This window comes from Lutjanus erythropterus, chromosome 13 (assembly GCF_056507025.1).
Source record: "Lutjanus erythropterus isolate fLutEry1 chromosome 13, fLutEry1.hap2, whole genome shotgun sequence".
NCBI classification, from domain to species: domain Eukaryota; kingdom Metazoa; phylum Chordata; class Actinopteri; order Lutjaniformes; family Lutjanidae; genus Lutjanus; species Lutjanus erythropterus.
Genome location: NC_139329.1, coordinates 3,137,807 through 3,159,937, shown reverse-complemented (window position 1 = coordinate 3,159,937; position 22,131 = coordinate 3,137,807). Strand labels below are relative to the sequence as shown.

Below are 22,131 nucleotides of genomic sequence, written 5' to 3'. Positions count from 1 at the left end.
AAACTTTTGCTGACTTATAATCTTGAGATAATTTACTTTCCATCTTTAGATAAACTTGAATCTTGAACTTTGACTTCAGTGAACTTACTCAATGTTTTCTTTTACTTCAATGTTTTGAGTTTTTAAAATTCAAAGCTTTAAGTTTATCTGAAGAAAAAAAGTAAAGTATCTCAATAAAAGATCGGTAGTTTTCATTTGTACAGTGCATATCTAGTTTTGTGTATGTTTTTCACCCAGTGTTAGTCATCACTGGTGTATTTTAGGATATGGGGTCTGTTACAGGTCACACCTGTATTGTTGAGTAAGAATCAGGCCATGAGAATCAAACTAGTGCCAAAGAGTGTCTGCAGCGTAGACCTTGTGGATGAATCCCGTCAATAAATTTCACAGCCAAAACCATGTCGGATATGGGAATGACCTTATTTCACCAAAGTGTGTGTATGTGTGTGTGTGCATGTGTGTTTGTGTAAGTGTGTGAAAATTCTCACCATTTTACTGAAGGCCAAGTCTCTTTTTATCAACGCAGAGGAGCAGAGATATGAAAAAGAAACACTGACTCTGATATGATTTAAGGATGGAGTGATGATGGTTAGACTTCACATACTGTATGACCTTGTGTGTGTGTGTGTGTGTGTGTGTGTATGTGTGTGTGTGTCTCCAGAAACCAGTTCTTCTTGACCTCTCTTTGACCTCTCCATGAAACCCTTTGGTTATTTTAACTGTTAAATTCTGCAATATGTGATTACATTCTGCTGATAATCCTGTGTGTGTGTATTGGTTCCCACTGGTCATGGTATTTATCACCAGAGTCTGCTGCAGTTTCTCCAGGAATCATGGAACTGTTCAGCAGTGGGAAACCTGCTGTGTGTGTGTGTGTGTGTGTGTGTGTGTGTGTGTGTGTGTGTGTGTGTGTGTGTGTGTGTGTGTGTGTGTGTGTGTGTGTATTTGTATGTATCAACCTTGTATCCCCGCTCTGCTTTCGGCCTTGCCTGGCTGTTGGGTTTTTGGAGGGGGGGTGGGGGTTAGTGGTGGTGGTTGTAGATAGGAAGGGATTCAATAAGTAGTTGAATCAACCCCTCCCCTCCCCGTGGATCTTAGGACGGTGGGAAAGTTCAAATCTGCTGCTATTTTCTATCTTTTATCAGTCGAGCTTATCGGCTGGCTTTCTCGTCTGCATGCCTGGCTTCAATAGTCCAGGGTCTCAGCTCAGGCTGCATGGTAACTGCTCTCTATATCCCTCCCTCCAAACTCCTCCCCTCTTTTCTTTTTTGCTTTTTGAAACACCACCTGTTCTTAGCCTTTTTTTTCTCCTCTACATTTTATCTTTACCAGTCCATTAAAATACAAAGAGAATATTTGGTATCAGCTGTTGTTGGTCCTATAACGTGCTAAGAGAAGCAGATACAGATTAGTTTATCCTGTTGATCTTACCAGCACATACTGCACAGGGTTGGGATGCACAAAGCAAAAATACTCCCACTGTTCAACTAGTCATAGAAGATCCATTTTGATTTCTAAACATGATTCATTTTTTCTTACTATGTGACTACTTGCTACTTTTAAAACATAGCGAACATTGTAATAATCCATAATTAGTTTAAGCAGACACAGCTTTAATCCAGTGTAGCTCTAGTCCCTTTTCCCTTTAACTTGACCATGATGCACAAGCTGTTACATTTCACCATCTTATTGGTAATGTTGTTACAGGCAATCATAATGTTGAGAATTTCAAAATATCGATTTTTCTGTATTGATTCATAATTTTTTCATAAGAGAATCGCAGTGTATCCAAGAATCTTTTTTTCCTCAACCCTATAGCACAGCTTTGCGCGTGTGTGTGTGTGTTTCTTTTTGGCTTGTAGCTGCCAACTTGTGGTTGTTGTGGTGCCGTTCACAGGAACTTTATTTCTTTAGAAGCAGTGAACACAATACACAACTTTCTCACACTGTTAGGCTGGAACCAGAGCATCCAGCCCACCTCACAGCTCAATAGCAAATGCTCTGGTTTCCTCGTGCAGAACCGAATCGAACTGAAGCTCCCACACACTGGCCTGGTAGTAACACATTAAAGGAAAATATACTTTTTATGACAGGACAAAAGTAAAAAAAAATGTTTTATTAATTTAATGACCGGTTGTGGAGGACCACTTGATATGCAGATAGGGTCATAGATATTGATGCAATTGAATATGTTTAAGAATAAGTTATATGTAGGGGTGCAATGGATCACAAAAATCATGGTTCAGATCGTATCATGGTTTTGAGTCACAGATTGGATGATTTTTCAGATCAGCAGAAATTAAAAATGCACTAGGCTTTTATCTCTTTCTGTCTGTAGTCATCTGTAAAGGTGCACATAATAATCATAATAATAATAATAATATTAATAAACTATTATAAAAATTATATTATTACTCCACTAAGCTGAGCAGGGCTGTGAGTGGAAGTTAAGACAGCCGATAGTTACATCATAGTTACAGCAGAGAAGTTACAATAAATTACAAAAACATCATAAGCTGATGATCTATGTCCATAATAACAAGTATGGAGTTTCCCATTTATACCAGCAAAAGTGCCAAAATCATGGCCAGGATTTCACTGATTAGAGGTGGTGTGAAGGCTTTTAAATCGTCACTCAAGGGAATTATTACTTTAAAAAGTAACCGCAACAGTAAAACTGTGTTTCACACTATGATGGTTTCATTTGTGTCACGGATCACTATTCTGTTCCCTTTAAAATGAAAGACAAAATTAAACCACAGTCAGTTGTACAACCAAAGAGACGTGCTGATAAGGTTGAACAATCTTGCCTTAAACGCCCTCAAAATGGTTAAATTTAACATTTATGAGCTTGAAATATCAACTGTGAATAAACATCAGCTGAGAGAAGATGTTGGGATTTCAGGCTTCTGTCGGTTACTATAATTACCAGACATCGTGTCTTGCCAGATGTGTTGTGGTTTTCTTGGTTTACTGGTGAGAAAACAAATCAGTCACAGTGAGGATCTCGTGATTGGTCAAGTTGAATTGAAGTTGTTTGTGTCTCTCGCTGGTTCATAGACCTTACTGTCACAGTAGACTCCATGCATAAAAGCGATGTAATGCTATACAGAGTGAGTGATTTTGGGAGCATTGTTCAAAATGAAATGAGTAGTTCCTTTCATTTATGTCTTGTCATGACGGATCTGAGAGGCTCTTATTTCTGTTTGCCACGTTGGTGATACAAGGGGTTTTTCCAGCACGGTTGAGCCAACAGCCACCAACTGGCAACTGCTGAGGCTCTCACTTTTGAAATGTATTTACACTGCATTTGACTAATCACACAGTGTATTGAATTAAATGTGCTGTCCAGTTTCTGGGTAGATAGCATGTGTGGAGCCTGTCAGCGTGTCGCACTCAGTTGGGCAGCATCGTGCAGGTTCATGTGAAACATCAGTGGCAGTAACAGAACATGGGAGACAGAAAAGTGAATAGTTTGATCGGTTTGAATTTACATCTGTGACATGAAAGCTGGTAGTTTTTCTTTTGAGAAATATGAGTCTGGAACATACAGACGCTGTCATTCCCTCACGGCCTTATCATAATGCACACATGTTCACTTTTCATTAGCTTTTCAGAGGAACACACCACTCATTTTCACCGTATTCAAACTGTAGACTGCTGTTCGTCTGTGATGTATGTGGGAGTGAGGCGTCCTTGAGGAACATGAAACAGTCTGTCGGGCTGAGTGCGTCTGAAGTGCTGCCAGAGAAGAAACGGTTGTGAAACAGAATACCAGAGCAAAGACTTGATCCAACACATCACCAGCTTTCTCCACGCTACACAGTATGCAGGAAAAGTATGAGACACTTCAGCGATAGGGTAGTAAATAAAAACAAAGTGTATATTTGATTTTAAACTTGATAAACTGCATCCTGGTTAACTTATCAGTCAGATCTTATTAACAAATACATCTTATTCAGTCATGCAGATGTGTGCACAGTATTTATCATGTTGCTTCGTTCCTCACGCCAAAGTGCAGTGCTTAGAGAACAGTCTGCACAAAGTGAGCTGTAGGAAAACAAAACAGAGGCAGACAGACGTGATGACTTTGTCGTCGTCAGATCAGATGAACCTGATGGGATTCTCTGTCAAAGGTGATGAAATCTGCTGAAATGCAGCATCTCCCAAATGTTATCACAGTACGTCAGTCATGTGTTTCCATTTGGATACATTTTGCGTCGCTCCATTCCTCAATGATTCAAAGATAATTTTCTATTAATTGATGCTGTTTTTTGTGTGTGTGCACGCAGTTCCTTGAAGAAATCCTAAAGAGTAGAACTGCAACTATTTTGATAGTCGCACCGCCTCTGTTCCTCTCTCCCTGCATAGTCTGTCTCTGGTCTGTTGACTTTCTTCATCAGCAGGAGGTTTTATAAAGTCAGCCAAAAAATACAACTTGCATTTTGAATTCTTTCACCCAAGTTTGTGAGAGAAAGAGACACAGAGAGGATCATGTCTAGAAAGGAACTGGGTTCTGAGTGATGAGTATTGGCAAATCAAGGATTCCCATCTAGACACGACTGAGAGAGAAAATAGTAAATCAATTTGTAGCGGCCCATGTTTTTATTGTGTTGTTTAATGTATGGAAAACACTGACTTTCAAGCCATGTTTTTTAAGCTGTCTCACTGAGGCCAGTCAGAGTCCGTACTGTCCACATGTCCAGCATGCCTCTTCGTCAAATGTTCCTGCATTACCAACGTGCTCTCATGATGAGCAGGTCCACCATGCAAATCTTGCAGGTTTTGACTCCTCCTCGCCATTTTTAACACTTCACACTGCAGACATACTTAATTTCAGGCCGAATCAGTATTTCATTTTAAAGCCTTGATCTGCTGGTACCAATGATGTGACAATATTATCATGCATCCCTGATGTAGAGGTGATTGTTACAGGATTTCTTCTGAGATGATACTGGTATTTGAGTGTCAGATTAGGACATATTATCTGATATTCTTTTTTTTTTTACATGGTCACAATATAACACATTTTAAAACTGGTAATTAGAGAATGCTTGCTCATTTATTTCTATACATATTAGGCTAGTTTTCATTTCAAAGTAAACATGTCAGTTCTCTCTACTTGACATAATGACAACCCTCTTTTAGTGTTTGGGGATGCACTGATCCAATACACTGGATTGGTTTTGGTATGTTTGATACTGATCTTATGAAGCAGACTGGATATCAGCCATTATATGACTGATCCATATTAAATTACATTAAAACAATCATTGCTACATTCAGGTAGTCATTGTGGGCCACTGACTATTAACAGCACAGTGATTGCCAAAAAGTCTACTTTGAGTAACATTTGATAAAAAACAAAGTACAGTTTCCATTGTTTTTATGAAATTACTGAACCTTTTTAGAAACTTACACTCTGACAAAGATGTATTCAGTAGCCAGTGGGCATGGGGCTGAGAGTCACAGACAGGGTTTGAAAGTTAGAAAGGATAAAGAGATGGACTCTTTGGGAGATGGACATTGTTGCTGTTTTTTCATAATAATATGAATATAGAATAACACCATCCTTATTTGTTAAACAAATCTCTGATTATACTTACATTTCAGCAGTAATTCCACCAAATCAGGGGGTTGTTAATATCTAATAAATTGTAGTAACCCACTTTCCTCACCTTTGACAAAGGTGTGTGTGTAGTCCACTGTATGTGTGAGTGTGTACAGTACTCATCCAGCTGCAGCCGTAACACGGCAGGACTGCTATCAGATCTGAAGCAACACGGTGTTCCAACATGGAAAGCAGCAGCAGGGAGATTTATTTCAGTGGACGAGCTGGTGAATAGTCCTCCTGAGAGGCGCCGGACTATCAGATAGGCCCGCTGTGAAGAGGCTGCTGATCCTCTCCTCCAGGGCTAGTTTTTCTCTCCGGGGGGCATGAAGGATACCCCGCCACTGGACCATCCATCACGGCCAGTGCTGATGCAAGGCACTGTGGGTATCCGTGGTGCTATAAGGGGCGGTATCACCTCTATCTCTCTACCTGCTCTCCTCATGCCCAAGAAGCAAATATCTCCTCAGAGGAGGACGAGGGAAACTAATTGTTCCCCCGCATGGTGTCAAGTCTCTCTCATCCCTCCATCTGTTGGCCAACTCTATCTCCGTCTATCTCTCCTTCTCTGTCTCTGTGTCTCTCTCCCAAGGTTCAGCCAGTGTCCCACCCCGCCGTCTCCCCAGGACCTTTATCAGGGAGACAGCTCTGCTCATTAAGGAGTTAATTTTCTCACTGCTATCTCTGATTAGTATAGTCAACCTAAAGCACTGTGAATTCTTTAAATTTTCTTCCTTGTTATCAAAAAGGGAGAGGGAGAAAAAAAGATGGGAATGGGGGGATATTTAATCGGTTAAGTAGTCTTCCTGGGGAACTAGATTTCTCTCTCTCCATCTCTTTTTTTTCTCTTCCCAGCAATGTAAAGAAATCTGGCTGAAAGCTGGCCCGGCTCAGTAATTCAGTTTTTAAAGCAGGAGGATGGAGGGAAGGGGAAGGAGGGAGGTGGTGGTAGTGGTGGGGGAGGAGGAGGGGTGGGGGTAGGGGAGGGGGGGCTGGCGGCGGCAGCGGTGGTGGTGGCAGGAGAGGGAGGGAAGAGAGAAGGAGAGAAAAAAAACGACTTGATGAAATTCCGCTATCAGCTCCGAACCAATATGCAAAATATCTCGCTGGAAATCAAATAGCTATTATGTTTTCATTTCCACGTCGGCGTATTTGCTTAATGAAGAGGAGACAGATCAGACCGGCAGAGAGAGTCTGCAGGAGCCGATAACCGCCAACGGCTCCCAGCTATCCGCACAGAGTGACGCTCCCAGTCACTACGCTTTTTCACTGAAAAAAAAAAAAAAAAAGAGAAAAAGGGATGGAGGGGAGGAAGAGAAAGAGAGAGGGAGGGAAGGTGATGGAGTGTAAGGGATAGAGAGAGAGCATGAGTGATATTGAAAGGGGACGGAGAAGAAGAAAGAGGTGGTGGTGGCAGCTGTGGTGGTTGTGGGGGGATAAGAGAGGATGAGGAACGGAGAGATAATGACAGAAAGAGAGGAGGAAGCGAGAATATAAAGGAGAGAGTGCAGGTTGGAATGGAGAGAGATGAGGGATGAGAGAGGAGATGGAGACTGAGAGAATTTTTTTTTTTTCACAGAGACGAACAGGGCTGAGAAAACAGGCGCCTCAAAGTATGAAAATGCCTTGAATTCTTTTGAACTCAAGGCCTTCGAAGGCCTTAAATACAGTCAGTTTTTAAAAATTTAATGCAGAACTTTTATAGGTTTTAAATATGTTGCATTTTGTTACATGTAATGTTAAAACATCAAGCTGGATCAGTCCTGCAGAAACATGCTGTTACTGTGTTTTATATTTACTCTGTTCATGTATTTTCAGGTCTTTGATGTTGGGTCTCCCGCTGTGTTCAAGTACACCAGCTCACCCCTCTATCGTGGCAGTGTAATCAGTCATTATCATTAGCCTTACAGTACGTGAATCACTGGTGCCTGTGATGGACATGTTCTACCTTTTTCCCTTTTCATTTCTGCATATTTATTTCTTTCTTCAGTCCATCCATTTCTTCACACTGTCGGCGGGCGCTTTTTATTTCTTGCGGGCATGGCAGCGAACCTGCTGTGGCGTGGAATTACAATGTTCCTCTGTGACGCCAAGAAAATTATCTGGACACTTTTTTGCGCAGTTGCTGTCGTCACTTTAACACAACATTTGATTGTTTTATTCTACTTCAGGTGAAGTGTTTAAACGACTACCAGTTAGTTTTGAAATTAATTATGTTAATGGACAAATTTGATGATTTTCAAACAATGAAATAATTCACCACAGCTAGTAATAAGAACACTATTATTCATGTATTCTTTATATGTATGAACAGTGTTTGTCACACCTACAGTGCAGTGCAGTGTGTGATCAGTTTATCATTCCTACAATAGATAAATAAATAATCAATCAACCTCCATCTGCGTAATCTGCTCTCTGTTTTTTGACAGACTTTGTTCAACCCACACTACCTTTCACATAATTGTATACATTTTACATAGTGCTTGGTGAATGGAAAACTGTGAACAACGATTTTACTGATTTTCTACAAACTTAATTGTCAATGATCTGCCGAATATTTTCTCTTTTAATCAATCAGAGGAGTAGCTTAACATTAGGGCTGCAACTAATGATCATTTTTGTTATCAATCAATCTGTTGATTATTTTCTCAATCAATCAATTTGTTGTTTGGCCTATAAAATTGCAGAAAATGGTGAAAATATTTTGATCTGTGTTTCCCAGAACCCAACCCACAACCCAAAGATATTTACTTAACTGTCAACGAAGACTAATGAAGCAGAAAATATTCACATTTGAGATGCTGAAATAAAAGAATTTGAGGATGAAGATTTTTTTCTTAAATGATTAATCAACTAATTTAGTAGTTGATGACTAATAGATTAATCACCAAATTGTTGCAGCTCTGCTTTCCATGATAAAAAATAAGACAGAGAAAAGCAGCAAATGCTCCTACTTGAGTGGATCAAAGTTAATATTTGCGATGCTTAGAAAATATTAAAATTATTGATTTATCATCAAGGGAACCAGGTCAGGGAAATAAACTTTTCTGTTCTAAGTTTCTGTGTATTACTCACAGTCTGGTTGCAGAAGTCATGAAAACAAACTAACCGTAATTTGAGCACACACACAGTTCCTCCAGGGGAAAAATGACCACCAGGCCCAGCTGCTCTGAGGAGTGACGGTCACTGTTGCTTTAGAAATCTACTATCTCTGTAAACTGATTAGCTTTTTAACTTTTAACTGTTGGTGTAAATGCAAATCCATGTAAATGTAAAAGCTTAGTTACAGCCTGTGCTCCTGTGATATTAAGAAATGCTAAATAGACCCATATAGCGTCTGGCTGATACAGGACTTTGGAGGCTGATACCAATGTTAGAGGGCAAAGATTCCTTGGCAACTGGGCAAATATATGCAATGAAGGCAGGATATTTTACAGTTTAACAATAAACTTTATTATCCAAAATGGAACAGTAAACTTTCACTGACAATTTTAAATAATTCTAAATAGATGAAAAAGGGGGATCAAATATACATGAATTGCTGCCTATAAAATAGAAAAAAAGAAGAAAAACAATCTGCATTACTTTCTGTTTCATGTTGGCGCATAATTGGATAACAGACAAAGATGGATAGACTGATATAGCTGTGGTAAGCAAACCTATTTATCAGTGTGGTTTAGACCTATGCAAGATTAAAAAAAAAAAGCTTAAATGTACCCTAGAATTGCAGCAATTATTTATTGTTTAATAATCGCTTATTAATTGAACTATTTTTTTTGAGTCATTTTTTTTTAAAGTAAAAAAGCCAAAATGTTTCAGGTGTGGACAAAACAAGACGTCATCTTGGGCCTTGGGAAACACTGATCAACATTTTTCACATTTTATACACCAAACAACTATTGATTGATTAGTTGAGAAAATAATTGCCCAAATAATCGACCATGAAAATAATCATTTGTTGCAGCCGTAATGTCCTCTGACAGTTGCTCCTTCTTGTGGTTGTGGTTGTTTGGAGACAAATATGACAAATGAGTCTCAGAACATCTAAGAGACACTGCAGTGGACTGACAGGGTGATCAGTCCACAGGCCTTGATTGCTGAGCCTTCCCCTCCTGCTGACCACCACTATGTGTCACTTATCACACCCTGCTGCAATCTGGGAACTTAATCATCATCACATTAGATGTGAAGATGTGCAGGACGGTCAATAAGTCCCGGGGATTTCAGATCTGTCGAAAAAATCTATTGCTTTGCTTGAGTTTGTCATCCCCAGAGTAATCAATGGGCGGTAGTTAGCAGCTCAGATCCTAAAGGCTGAGGAGAAAAAGCTGATTTTTATTGAAGCTGAATATAACGGGTCGATATCATGGGCTGTGTGGATGGTTCTTCTTGTGTGAGGGTTGATGGTAGGGAACGGTGGCCATGAAGCTGTGATAAGAGCCTGTGCAGCAGTGTTGAGGGAAATGTTTAAGGTGCAAAGTTGATTAAAAGTATTTCCTCAGCGGTGGGTAATTCTCTTCACTCTGATCAATAAGTGGCCCCTCTCCAGAGCGTGACTCTGTGTCAGGTACCTCCGTCTCTTTCGAGAGCTCACACATCCTCCTCTCCTTCCCGGTCTCTCCTCCTTTCTTTCTCTAAATATCCTCTTTTAATGTTTCTCTTCACAAGTCTGTGATTTTCTGATACAAGTATGCCTCCCCCCCACCCTCTTCCCCCTCTCCTTCTCTTGCTTTCAGCTCTAATGTATTTTTTGTGCGGCGGGTTATTAGCGTGAGAGAGGCGAGGCTTGCGTCTGTTTAATCAGGCTTGTTGAGCATGCAGGTTTGATGTGTGTTGTCTCTGTGTTTAATCAGCGAGCTGCTCGCTGCAGGTTTGATGTGGACGGAGAGTTAATAAAGCAGTATCTTTGGTGCCTTCATCAGCTGCAGCACTTTGTTCTGCCTCTCCTCGCGCCTCCAAGACAGACAGCTGCAGTCTCTGCGCTCCCGCTCAAGTACTCTTCTATGAACACATCTGTCTGTGGACTGGATTTTGCCTCCATCAACTCATAATTTTGTCTCAGGACCTAGGATCTATCAGTAGATATATATAATAATATAATATATTGATAAACAACATATTGAGTCCCAGCTGCTTACCTGAAACACCTTCATGTCTTTTGTTCCCCTAAAATGTTAGTGGAGGAATTTTGCAAACTTACAAACAAACAAAAAAGTACCACACGCTCTGGCTTCATATTCATTCATCTTCTATTTAGATGATGTTTCAGCTCTTCTTCAAGATCAACAATCAGAGTGAAACGCCGGCAGTAAATGTCCTAAAGGCCACACCGTAGTTACACATCTGATGGTGATACATGTGAGAAAAAAACAACCATGAGGCCTTCAGTGACTCACAACTTTAAATAACCAGTGACAGGGGCTACAGATTACTTCAGACAAAATGACAAGAACCTCATACCACATTTAGAGATTCAGATTTTATAGTCTGCTTTTACAATACATAAATTAAATTATTATCATTAATAATCAGCTGTTTCTTATTTTATAGTTTGTCTTGTATTGTTCTGTCTGTATTTTCTTGTTGAGTTCTGAGTTTTGTGTTCTTAATGTATGTATTTATTGTTGAATGTGTGTATTGTACTGTCTTTTGTGTGTGTATTGTTGAGTTTTATGTATTTTAAAGGCCAAGCTGGGAGCAGGAATTACAAATTAGCTTAGGCTAAAAAGGCTGTGGTTTATGCTACATACTTGTCCCTATAAAAATAAATGCAAATAAAATACATTCATTTCTAATAGATATACAGAGAATGTTAAACATCAGTGAGGCAACAGTTTATCAATTGTTCAAATAGTCATTGATTATTTTTGTCTCAACTAATCAGTTTATAGACTGTTTAATAGATTATTTGTTTCTGCTGCAGTTCATTAATTAGTTTGCAGTATCAGTTTATTGTTTCAAGACACACATCATGTAAAAATACCAAACATAAGCTGGTTAATGCTTCTTAAATTTGCATTTTAACAATAATACATTTTGAGCACTTAAAAAAAATGTCGGTAACATTTTGTGTGGAAAACCATCAGTTATTGAACATTGTGATCAGATTTTTTATTTTTTTATTTGAACAGATAGACCCTGATCGAAATCAGGAATATAGGAAAGTTTTGTCTTGCTTTGGTAAATGATAAAAAAAAAATACATTTTTGTTTGTTTGTTTGTTTTTTGTTGTAGTCCAGCTGATCTTGAGCTCAGCGCTCTGTTATGAAATCCTCTTCTGTGAATTTGAACCAACCGGGGTCCTGTAGAAACTTGTATGGGGCCCCCATCCAAAGTGTATAAATATAATATTTGAACTTAAAGGCCATTTCTTGGAAGTGGGTACAAGAAGATAGCAAATAAAGGTATCTGCTTTGATTTTTTTTTTTCAATCTTCACACTTAAAAATAAAAATTGCTCAGATATGATTCTATAAGACAAATGTGTTCTATTGTGCATCTAATGTGGGGTTCCTTCACATGAAAAAGGTTGGGATCTGTGTCTTAAGCAATCCAAATAAAGCTGTCAAAAGTACCAATGCTTCAATACATGTTTAAAATGATTCAGTATTTATTGAGTATAAAATTGAAAGTACCAGTCATAAAAAAAGGAGGGGTGCGGCTCAATTCAAGGCCTCAGTTCAGTTCAGAAATTTGGCTTGCAACAAAACCAGTGGCTTTTACTGTACCAGTACTGTGTAGAGGTTTTTAAAATATCCTGTTTTGTGTGACTTTTTTTCTTTTTGCAGTAGTAATGAAAGAGTGTCTTTTTTTTTTTTTTTTTTTGTGTTGTGTCGCAGTTTCAAATCCTGGTATGGTGTCAGCTCTGATCCACACAGTGCATGTTCTTTACTACATAAAGGTTTGCACATCAGAGAGAAAATTAATCAGAAACATGAGTCGTCTGTCTAGGAACTGATGTGAATTTCATCTGAGTATTGCAAGTTTTACTGGCCCGAGAACATTAAGTTTGGAAATAAGACTGAGTGTAAGCTTGAGGCCTTTGTCAGGAACAAGATCCTCCCTCTTTAGTTCATAACCTAGAAAGTTCAGTGGTGCTGTTGGATAAGTCTCAACTTAATTGATGTCCCTCCTACAGAGATACACATGTGGGCTATGTCTTTTTATTATTTCTCCATCTCTTGAATGAGTTCAGTCCAATTTTCCCGTGGATATCACGCTGTAACAATTAATAAGGCTTTAACTTTTAAACTGGCAAATGAAGTAGAATGTGCCGCACTTATCACACGGTCCCCCGCTATCCTTTCTGCCAACTATCCGAGACAGGAAGAGAAGTGGGAAGAGAGAATATTTCTCCTTGGATAAAAGAGGGGAGAAAGTGGAGCTGAAACTTTTCCGCACCATTTGATGTCTGAAAGCAGTGATGCAGCGATTGATTCATTAAACCAGAGCCGTAATGAGGAGAGAAATCATAATTCAAACTTACATTTTAAACAGGAAATATAATTGGAATTTTATACAGAGAAGTCCCTTTGTACAATTATGATTAAAGGAAAATTAATTGTATGAAAATGTCCTTATAGATACTGAAAATTAGATCTAGCAAAGCTCAGGCGACATAGACCTAATTCTAAAAATATTGTGTACAGGATCGATCTTTTTTTTTCTCGTTCTCCTCTACTCTCTTTTTTTTTTTTGTTAAGGTCCAAATCTAGCTGTGTTAATTTTATCTGAAATTAGAGTGAACCATGCAGGCGTGGAAGTTGAAATTAGCCTAAAGATGTTTCATTTACAAAGACAGAAACACTTTGTCAGCCGGCGATTGTTTCCCAGCATTATCTCTGCCTGCTTTTAATTGCTTTGGAAGTGAAATTAACAGAATTAGAAAAATTGCCTCTCCCTTTTTCTACAAGCTTCTTTATTCATGGGTATTGTTGTGTGCTTTGTATAGATTATAGACTCCTTTTGTTCCAGTATTGTAAATATATACGCCCCCAGTCACGGCTTTAGCTCCGAAACAATCCCTCTGTTCGTTCGACACAACCTAATGAAAATTAATTTACAACCTGTCTGGATTGGGGGAAAGAAAGGCGGGAAATGAAAAAAAAAAAGAATCCTGGTTTTCTCTCAGTATTAATTTCACTCTGATTTAGTTATTCAAAAAACAATGTGCCCACCCTCCTTGACTTTCCAATACATCATTATTATGTGAGTTGTTTTCTCCCTCGGCAGTCTGCAGCAGCATATTAACCATTTCTGCTTCACTCTATCACTCCCTAATCCTCTTAAAAGAAATGGTACCCTGAATTAATAATTCTATCATGGTATCCTCTCGGGAGCTGAGAATGAAGGATGTCATCCGATGCAGATGAACAGAAGAGAAACTGCCTTTTATAATCAGCAAGCCTTGAAACACTAATAAGTCTAACTCCGTCTGTAGATACAGAAAAACCAGCCAATAAATATGACACTATATTCTAAGGTTTAGAGCTCTTAATGCACCATTAAAGCAGCCTGCTGTATTCATCTTATAGAAGGAGTATTATTAATGAAGCAATTTAAAAAAGTCACATTAAATCCATATTAACTGACTCCATTTTTTTGGATGTAATCTTCAAACAGGCTAAAATAGATCAAAAGTACTGTATAATTACTATGGTCAGCAGGGATTATGAAACTGTAATTGATACAGATCAGCCCTACACTAATCACTCTTTTAGCTACAATTTTAGGTATACTGTAATTTGGCTTTAAGGTCCCCCTTGGCTTCTTGCTATTAATCTTCTGGATTAGACCGTTCAGCGTGTCCAATTCTTGAAACCGTTTTTTGAATGAGTCCAGTTACAAAAAAAAAAAAAAAAAAAAAAAAGGATCAGTGTGTTTAGGGTATTTTTCCTCCCTTCTACAGCACACATACAATCATAAGTAGCTTGTTTAACAATCTCACTTCCTTTTATTTTTCACCTCTCCTGCACCAGTCTGTTTAGACTCAGGGCCCATGGGAAGACAATTAAACTCCAGTCCTTAACAGTCCGTCTCCTTCTCCTAAAGTGTAATATTGTGCTGTGATTGTGTCAGAGACTGAGATCTCTGGAGTTTTGGAGTCTTTGTTGATACTCTTACTATTCATGTACACTTTGTGTTGAACCCAGCAGATGCTGTTTTTTGGGGTGGGACAATATTAGGAAGTAAAAAAAAAAAAATCAGATATCAATATATTGGCTGTTATTTGTTAAACACACAACTTTTTTTGGCAATGATCCCTCAAACACTTGTGACAAAGATATGACATTTAGGCAGGGTATTTTACAGTTTGACTGTGTTATTTATACTTAAACAATATGTGAACTGAAAGAGAGAAAATGGAGGAAAATGTTGATCAGTGTTTCCAAAAGTCCAAGATGACATCCTGTTTTACTCACAACCCAATGATATTCAATTTACTGCCATAAAGGAGTAAAGAAACCAGAAAATATTCATATTTAAGTAGCTAAATTTGGGCTTTTTCCCCCTAAACAATAACACAAACCAATTAATAGATTACCAAAATAGTTAGTGATTAATTTAATGATTGAGGCATAATAGATTAATCATTGCAGCTCTATCAAATGTCATGATATTGCAATAAGTTTATATATCAATACCTCCTGGACCTTGATAGTGTCTACCATGATATTACATGGTTAATTATTTTATTTTAGTATTTTTTATTTTATTTAATAAAATGACTGCTACTAACTACTGCACTTTTTCAGTCTGCAATTGTACAAACATAATTCTAACATATGTAGCCAAAGAAAATTTTGAGCTTTTTTTTGGCATATGTGTAAGTCTTGGCTGCTACTTATTTAATTTAATTAAACACAATAAACAAAAGCACCTTAAGGAGGTTTCTTTTAAATTATTATTTGTTAAAGGCCATTTGTTCAAGTCCTCATTTTCTTTGCATTTTAATATTATGATAAATATCATATTGTGGACATTTTATTATGGTATTGGCGTAAATTGTGTTTCTGGTATTTTTACATCCCTAATACTGATATATCTGTAATGGATCAATATCAGCTGATAAATCAGCCAACCTATATATAATCTAATTGGTACAGTTAAACAAAAATGTGCACTGATCTACTATTCCAGCTCTGTTTTTCTAGTGTAACTGTTGGAAGTGTGTCTTCATCCACTTATCTTCTTTTTTTTTTTTTTAATTCCATCAGAATCAGATCCAGGTCACACATGTTAAATGTATCCTCCCCAGCAGGGAGAGCAGAACACACTTGTACAGGTTCACTTGTTCATTTTCCCTCTACTCCTTCCTGCAGGTTCCCTTGGGGAGCTTGACGGCGGCGAGGAGAACACACCGGACAACCTCAGCCTATCGGGAGAGGAGGGAGGAGCTTCGGACCCAGATGATTCAGCAGAAGGCGACAGCTCGAGCCCCCCGTCGTACACACCGCTGTACAATGAAGGTGAGGTAGATGGAAGAGTCAAAAATCCTGCTTCAACAGAAAAATCAATTTAAGAAGGAAATGAACAACACTTTTTGGCCTCCTGTTCCTGAAGATGAGCTTATTTGTAAAAGTATCTAATATTAAATTTAGAAACTGTCCTAGTACTTCTTGTGATGCTCTAAAATGGCTTCAGCAAAAAACTACTACTAAAATCTGACTTCCTGCTGAGAAAAACAACACCTTAGACTTTAGAGAAACTGCCTTTCCCACAATCCATCTATTGATTAATGTAAGTATTCTTTTGATCAACGAATTCACCATTTGGTCTATAAAATATCACAAATTGCTTATTTTAAGATAATCCAAAAGGTTCCTAATCTTGACATTTGATTTCTAAATCAACATTTGGTGAATAAAGGTTAGGCTACACCAATATTATTAGTATTATACTATGTGTAGTGTAAGATTCCAGTGTGGCTGCGTAGGATTGTTTCTGACTCTGATCCAAACATTTCCAATACCTCCAGAGTAGGGCTGCACATTTAATCAAAATATTATCAAAATCACAGTATGGCCCAGGGAAATATCTAAATTGCAGAAGCTGCAGTTTTTGATAAAGTAAAAATGTGACAAACGGCATTATACTGAAATACTGTAGTACTGCAGAGATGGCCTGCAAATCTTGTTCTCCACATGTAAGAAACATGTTTGTCTATAACAGACCCCGACAAATGCTACACCATCATGATTTTAGTAGTTCTAAGTGAAAATGAAAATTGTTCTGCAAAAATGGCCGTTCTCACTACTTGGGAATCGCATCAGCAGATCTATCAGAATAATCACAATATGATATTTTTTACCACATCATGCAGCTCCTCCAGAGTGCTGTAAATTCCAAGTCATTCAAAAATCATTTCCACAGTGTTTTTTAATCGAATGATATATTCTGTTCTAATCCATATGTGTCTGTGTTTAGCCTCTCAAAAACATTTTCACTGTGGTGAAACAACCTCAATAGCAACATTGAATGAAAAAAGGTACAGCCCTGTTTTTATTCTTCTTCTATTATTGTTCTTATTATTCTATTCTATTATTCAGACATGCAACACGAAGCACCTCTTCAAATAAAATAATCCAGATGTCTAGTTTACAGGCAGTTATTAGTGGTTATTACCAGATTTATCTCCCCATCAAGACTCAAAGTCTTTCTTTCATCGACTGACGTCTACCTGTTATCTGTCAGGAGACAGTTAACGTTACCCAGAGACAACTAAAAAAGACTGAGGAACCATTATGAGGTCGCAGCTTTCTACATGTATCGCCCCTTTATCTCTATTGTGTCTAAACGAATAAATAAAAAAAGAAAAGAAAAAAAAAAATTGTGCAGGTTCAATCTTGGCTCCAGTGAATCTGCTCCCTCATGCACCTCTTATCCCGAGCCTCCCCCTTGTACCGTGTGATAGCAGAGTTTTCACTCATATTCTTTTGACTTATTCAAGATTTCACTAGCTGTGTTTTTTTAATCTCAAAAATTCCTGCTCTTGTGAAATTTTGGGGCTGGAAGTGATAAGCGTCTGTTGGTTGGCTTGGTTTGATAAACCCATGGAAATTCTGTCAGGTGCTAATCGAGACGAGATTAGAGATTAGCTAGAGGTGTGTGTGTGTGTGTGTGTGTGTGTGTGTGTGTGTGTGTGTGTGTGTGTGTGTGTGTGTGTGTGTGTGTGTGTGTATGTGTGTGTGCGGTGAGGAGTGGGTTACGTGTGTATTAGATTGTATAAGAAGAAGAAGATGAGAAAACTCGGGCAGACCGCCCCCTCCCCTCTGACACACACACACACACACACACACACACACACATACATGCGCACCACACTGTTGATTTACTCCTCTCTCTCTCTCTCTCTCTCTCTCTCTCTCTCTCTCTCTCTCTCTCTCTCTCTCTGTCTGTTCTGTGGGGTTCCTCGGTTGCCCGGCGCTGCCATTATCAGTTCTCTGTAAATCAGCCATGTTTGACGAACCTGCTCTTTCAACCTGGGATCAATACCAGGTCTTTATCTGGCCAGCTCTGGCTAATAAAGGCAGGGCCTCTTATCCACCATCTGGAAGAGAGAGAGAGAGAAAGACACACTCACACACACACACACACACACACACACACACACACACACACACACACACACACACACACACACACACACAGGCGATAACCGCCCTGATAACTTTAGCAAGAAAAACACATTCTACTAGTAACAGGACCAAGCACTCTGTTGTCTCCATCACACCTTCCTCAACCTGACAGACAGCCAGTATATTAATGCTGATACAATGGATCGACACACACACACACACACACACACACTTCATCGAGGAAGACTTGAACATCTGTTCAGTACGTCTCTGTCTCTCTGTTGTGGTGTGTTTTCTTTCCTCTCTCTTCTCAGAATTGCTCTACAGTTGCAGCGACCCACAGAAACACGTGAAGGTCCCTTTTTCATAACAAGGCAATCATGCTTCCATCACAGGAAGCCTGATACAATCCACTTCTGGGCTGATTAGTCAGTATGTTACCTCCTTTTGACCTCTAATCGTCATACCTTCATTTGGACCAATCAAAATGATTTTTGTAAACCACCAGTTTTTCTTTTTTCATTAGAATCTGATCAGCGGTGATAACGAGAGCGTGTGTGATGCATAAAGTAACTAATGACAGAGGTCATAATCTTTTAGTATCATCATGATTGATAGTTTGTACCTGTGCACTAAGACAGAACATTTTAACAGAAGAATTGTTTAAAACTTTTTTTTCTGGAACACACTTTAAAAACAAGAAACCATCATAACCCATTTCACAATAGACCTTATCAACAAAAAGGTAAAAATTCTCTGATTTCAGCTTCTTAAATGTGAACAGTAAATTGAAAATCTTTGGGATGTGGATAAAACAAGACATTTTCTTTCACCATTTTATAGACCAACCATTAATTGATTAATCAATAAATTATTTGGCGAAGAGTTTCAGCCACAATCTTGATACATGTCATTGAAAACGTACACATAAAAAAGTGCATTTACAGGCCCTCATTTTTTCCTCTCAACAGTAAAACAATACATACAATTTAAAATGTTTAAAGAGCACACGGCAGATATAAAAATGAAACTTGCAAAATTTCTTCCATAGTCTTATTTATTTGGTGACCCAAATAAAATCTCCCGTGACCCACCTGTGGGTCACAGCTCCAGCAAAGAGCCATAGTCAGACTCGAACCAGTGGACATGTGGTTCATGGTCGGTGCCTTACAGGTTAAAGGATGGGATGGGATTTTATAGACAAAATGATCTACCACTCTATAAGCGTTTTCCACTATTTGTAGAAGGTTTTTAGGAAAAAACAGATTAATTAGTTGCACCTCTAGTGTGCAGGGGTGAGGCTAGAAATTCAAGGGCCCTCATTAATATTGTCCCACAGGTTGGGGGTTGGGAATAATCAATAATCAACCAAAAGAATATTCTTTTATATAATATTATTTTACTCTGTTTCTGTACAGACGACACTAAGGGTGCTTTCACACCTGATAGTCTGAACACAGTTTCAAACTTAAGTTGACTTTGTTGTTACATTGCAATTAGATCCAGTTAGTTTTAGTTTAGTTTTAGACTTCCCAGTTTGATCCGAACCAAAGTTACAGGTGTGAAACGGACCACAAACAGCCAAGGCCTTGTCCAAATGAAAGAGGCTGTCTCAGAGCACGGGGGGGGGGGGGGGGGGGGGGGGTCACTTTGCCAGGATGTATCTTTTTTTTAAACCTTTTCTTTAGTTCACACATTTCACAACCAGCAGAATGTGGTCTTATTACAGGGCAGCTGAACTTTGCATTACAGACATTGTTTCATCTAGACATTTCACAACCAGGGACAGAACATTTCAGCCTCCTGTTTTTTATTTTATAAAACCTCTTATTAATGTTGTCTCCCATCAGTGTGACGTTTTCAGCTTCGCAGATATGGTTCACAGGATCAGTGGTTACTTTAGAAAGCGAGTTTGTGAGGAGAAGAATCATGACGCGAAGAAGTGTAACATTAGACATCTGATTATTAGATTATTATTAGCCACAAAGGATCAGGAAGGTGCCAATCAGGAAAGACAGAAAGACACTCTTCCTTTTTGGTAGTTTTAGCAGCGCCTTTTCCAGCACTGTGCAGATTACAGTGCCATGCCACCACCAGTGCTGCAATTGCAGTTACAAATGACAGAAATCCACTGAGAGCAATGCTTGTTAGTGTTTCCTATGAAAACACCCGTCTCGGGAGCAGGAGGTAGTACAGTCTCAATATTCTCTATGCATTAAAAACCCTGTTCTCATAGTAAATTCACTCATATATTTGAAATAACTTCTTCTTTAACTTCTTTACCAGCACTTCATAGGTGTCATAGGTGGTTATGTTCACTCCCTGTTTACGCCTGTTTTAGTCGTTGGTCTCATGCATGTTAAACTAAACAGATAAATCCAATCTTCTCTTCTAACTTAGTCTACAGTGTGTACATTTGGGCTGGGCAGTATAACAATATTATATCAGTATCATCATATGAAACTAGACATTGCTGTAGATTTAGGATATTGTTGTATCATAATGTGGCAGAGGTGTACTGTTCTACCTCTTTATTTATTTTTTATTAATAACCTTTACACACTTATATCCATATCCATTATATCCATATTACTGATGCTTATTGTTATATCAACATTGAGGTTTTTGATCAAAAAACTGTGATATTTGATTTTGTCGTTATCGCCAAGGCTTAATGTGCGTCACTACATTGATTGTGTGTTGGGCTGTGAGTTTTGCAGAATGTGTGTCAGTGTTCAGCAGTTGTGTAGCTGACTGAATGCTGTGCTGCTGACGTGCTGCTTTCTGTAGCTGGAAGACTCAAAGCTCCATACCATGGTTTTGTCCAATTCCCCTCCATCGTTGCCACCAAAATTGACCAGTGTGGAGGCTGTAGTTGCACACATACTGAAGCTCACATATGAGGGAACAGGTATGTAAAGAAAAGACAAAAAGCAGCATTAAAATCAGAAAGCAGAGAGACAGAAATGTATGGAGGGTTGTAGAAGTTAGGAGGCGAGATTGTTGGGTGACTTTGCCCTGCAGGTGTGACAGGGGAAGTTCAGCTTATCAGATTGATGGAGACTGTCTCGCTATGGGGGGGAAGGGAAGGTGGGAGAGAGGGAGAGAGGGAGGAGGGGGTTTGGCAGAAAAGTGTCTGTCGACTCCTCCTGATACCTGCCTCCCTGTCTGAGATGATATGGGAGATAATATTGATAATATTAAACGCAATAACTGTGTCTCCAGCTCCCCTCCCTTGCTTCAGCCCCTGCAGGATAAAATCAATGTGCCATTCAATGTGATTTATAGCTGAAAATAATGGCACTGTTTAGGCAGGGGGGAGGTGTGTGTGTGTGTGTGTGTGTGTGTGTGTGTGTGTGTGTGTGTGTGTGTGTGCGCGCGCGCGCGTGTGTGTGTGTGTGTGTGTGTGTGTGTAGGTCTGCTTGCTTTAGTGTGTGTACAGTATGTCTCCGTGTATGAGTGTCTGTGTGGATGAAGTTGAAAGGTGGACGTGACGTGAAGATGGATGGTGTGTGTATGTGCATCTGTTTCTCTTTGTATGTGTATGTGTGTTGATTTATTTGACGATGCAGATCCAATCTCTCAACTGTTACATTAATAACGGCGGAGTGTGAGGGCGTCACGTGGTCGCGGGACGTTTATGGCCGGTATCGATCGGGCACTATCGCTGTTTATCGGAGCGGGAATGCAAGGGTAAACACAGGCTTTGTGCAGACAGCTCAGGTGTTATCGGGGTGGAGGCTGAAGACGGGGTGGGATGATGAAGGGGGAGGGAGAGCACAAAAGAGAAGCTGCAAAGGAGGAAGTGAAGAGAAGGGCAAAAGTTAGGAGCAGGAGGATTCGGACAAAAGACAGAAGAAATGAGGAAAGTGGATTAACTTAAATACAGACAGTTGCAACAATAATATCTTTTTTACCAAACCTGGAATTCTCTTCAAAGTAG

General features: G+C 39.0%; 1 protein-coding gene across 1 annotated transcript in view; it reads left to right on the top strand.

The window, feature by feature from the left end:
• zfpm1 (zinc finger protein, FOG family member 1) overlaps window positions 1-22,131 on the top strand; it is a 133,127-nt gene that overhangs the window by 44,072 nt on the left and 66,924 nt on the right. The window contains exon 2 of the mRNA XM_084734483.1: window positions 15,933-16,079. Within this exon, the coding sequence (XP_084590609.1) occupies window positions 15,933-16,079 (147 nt within the window). The remainder of the gene's footprint in view (window positions 1-15,932; window positions 16,080-22,131) is intronic.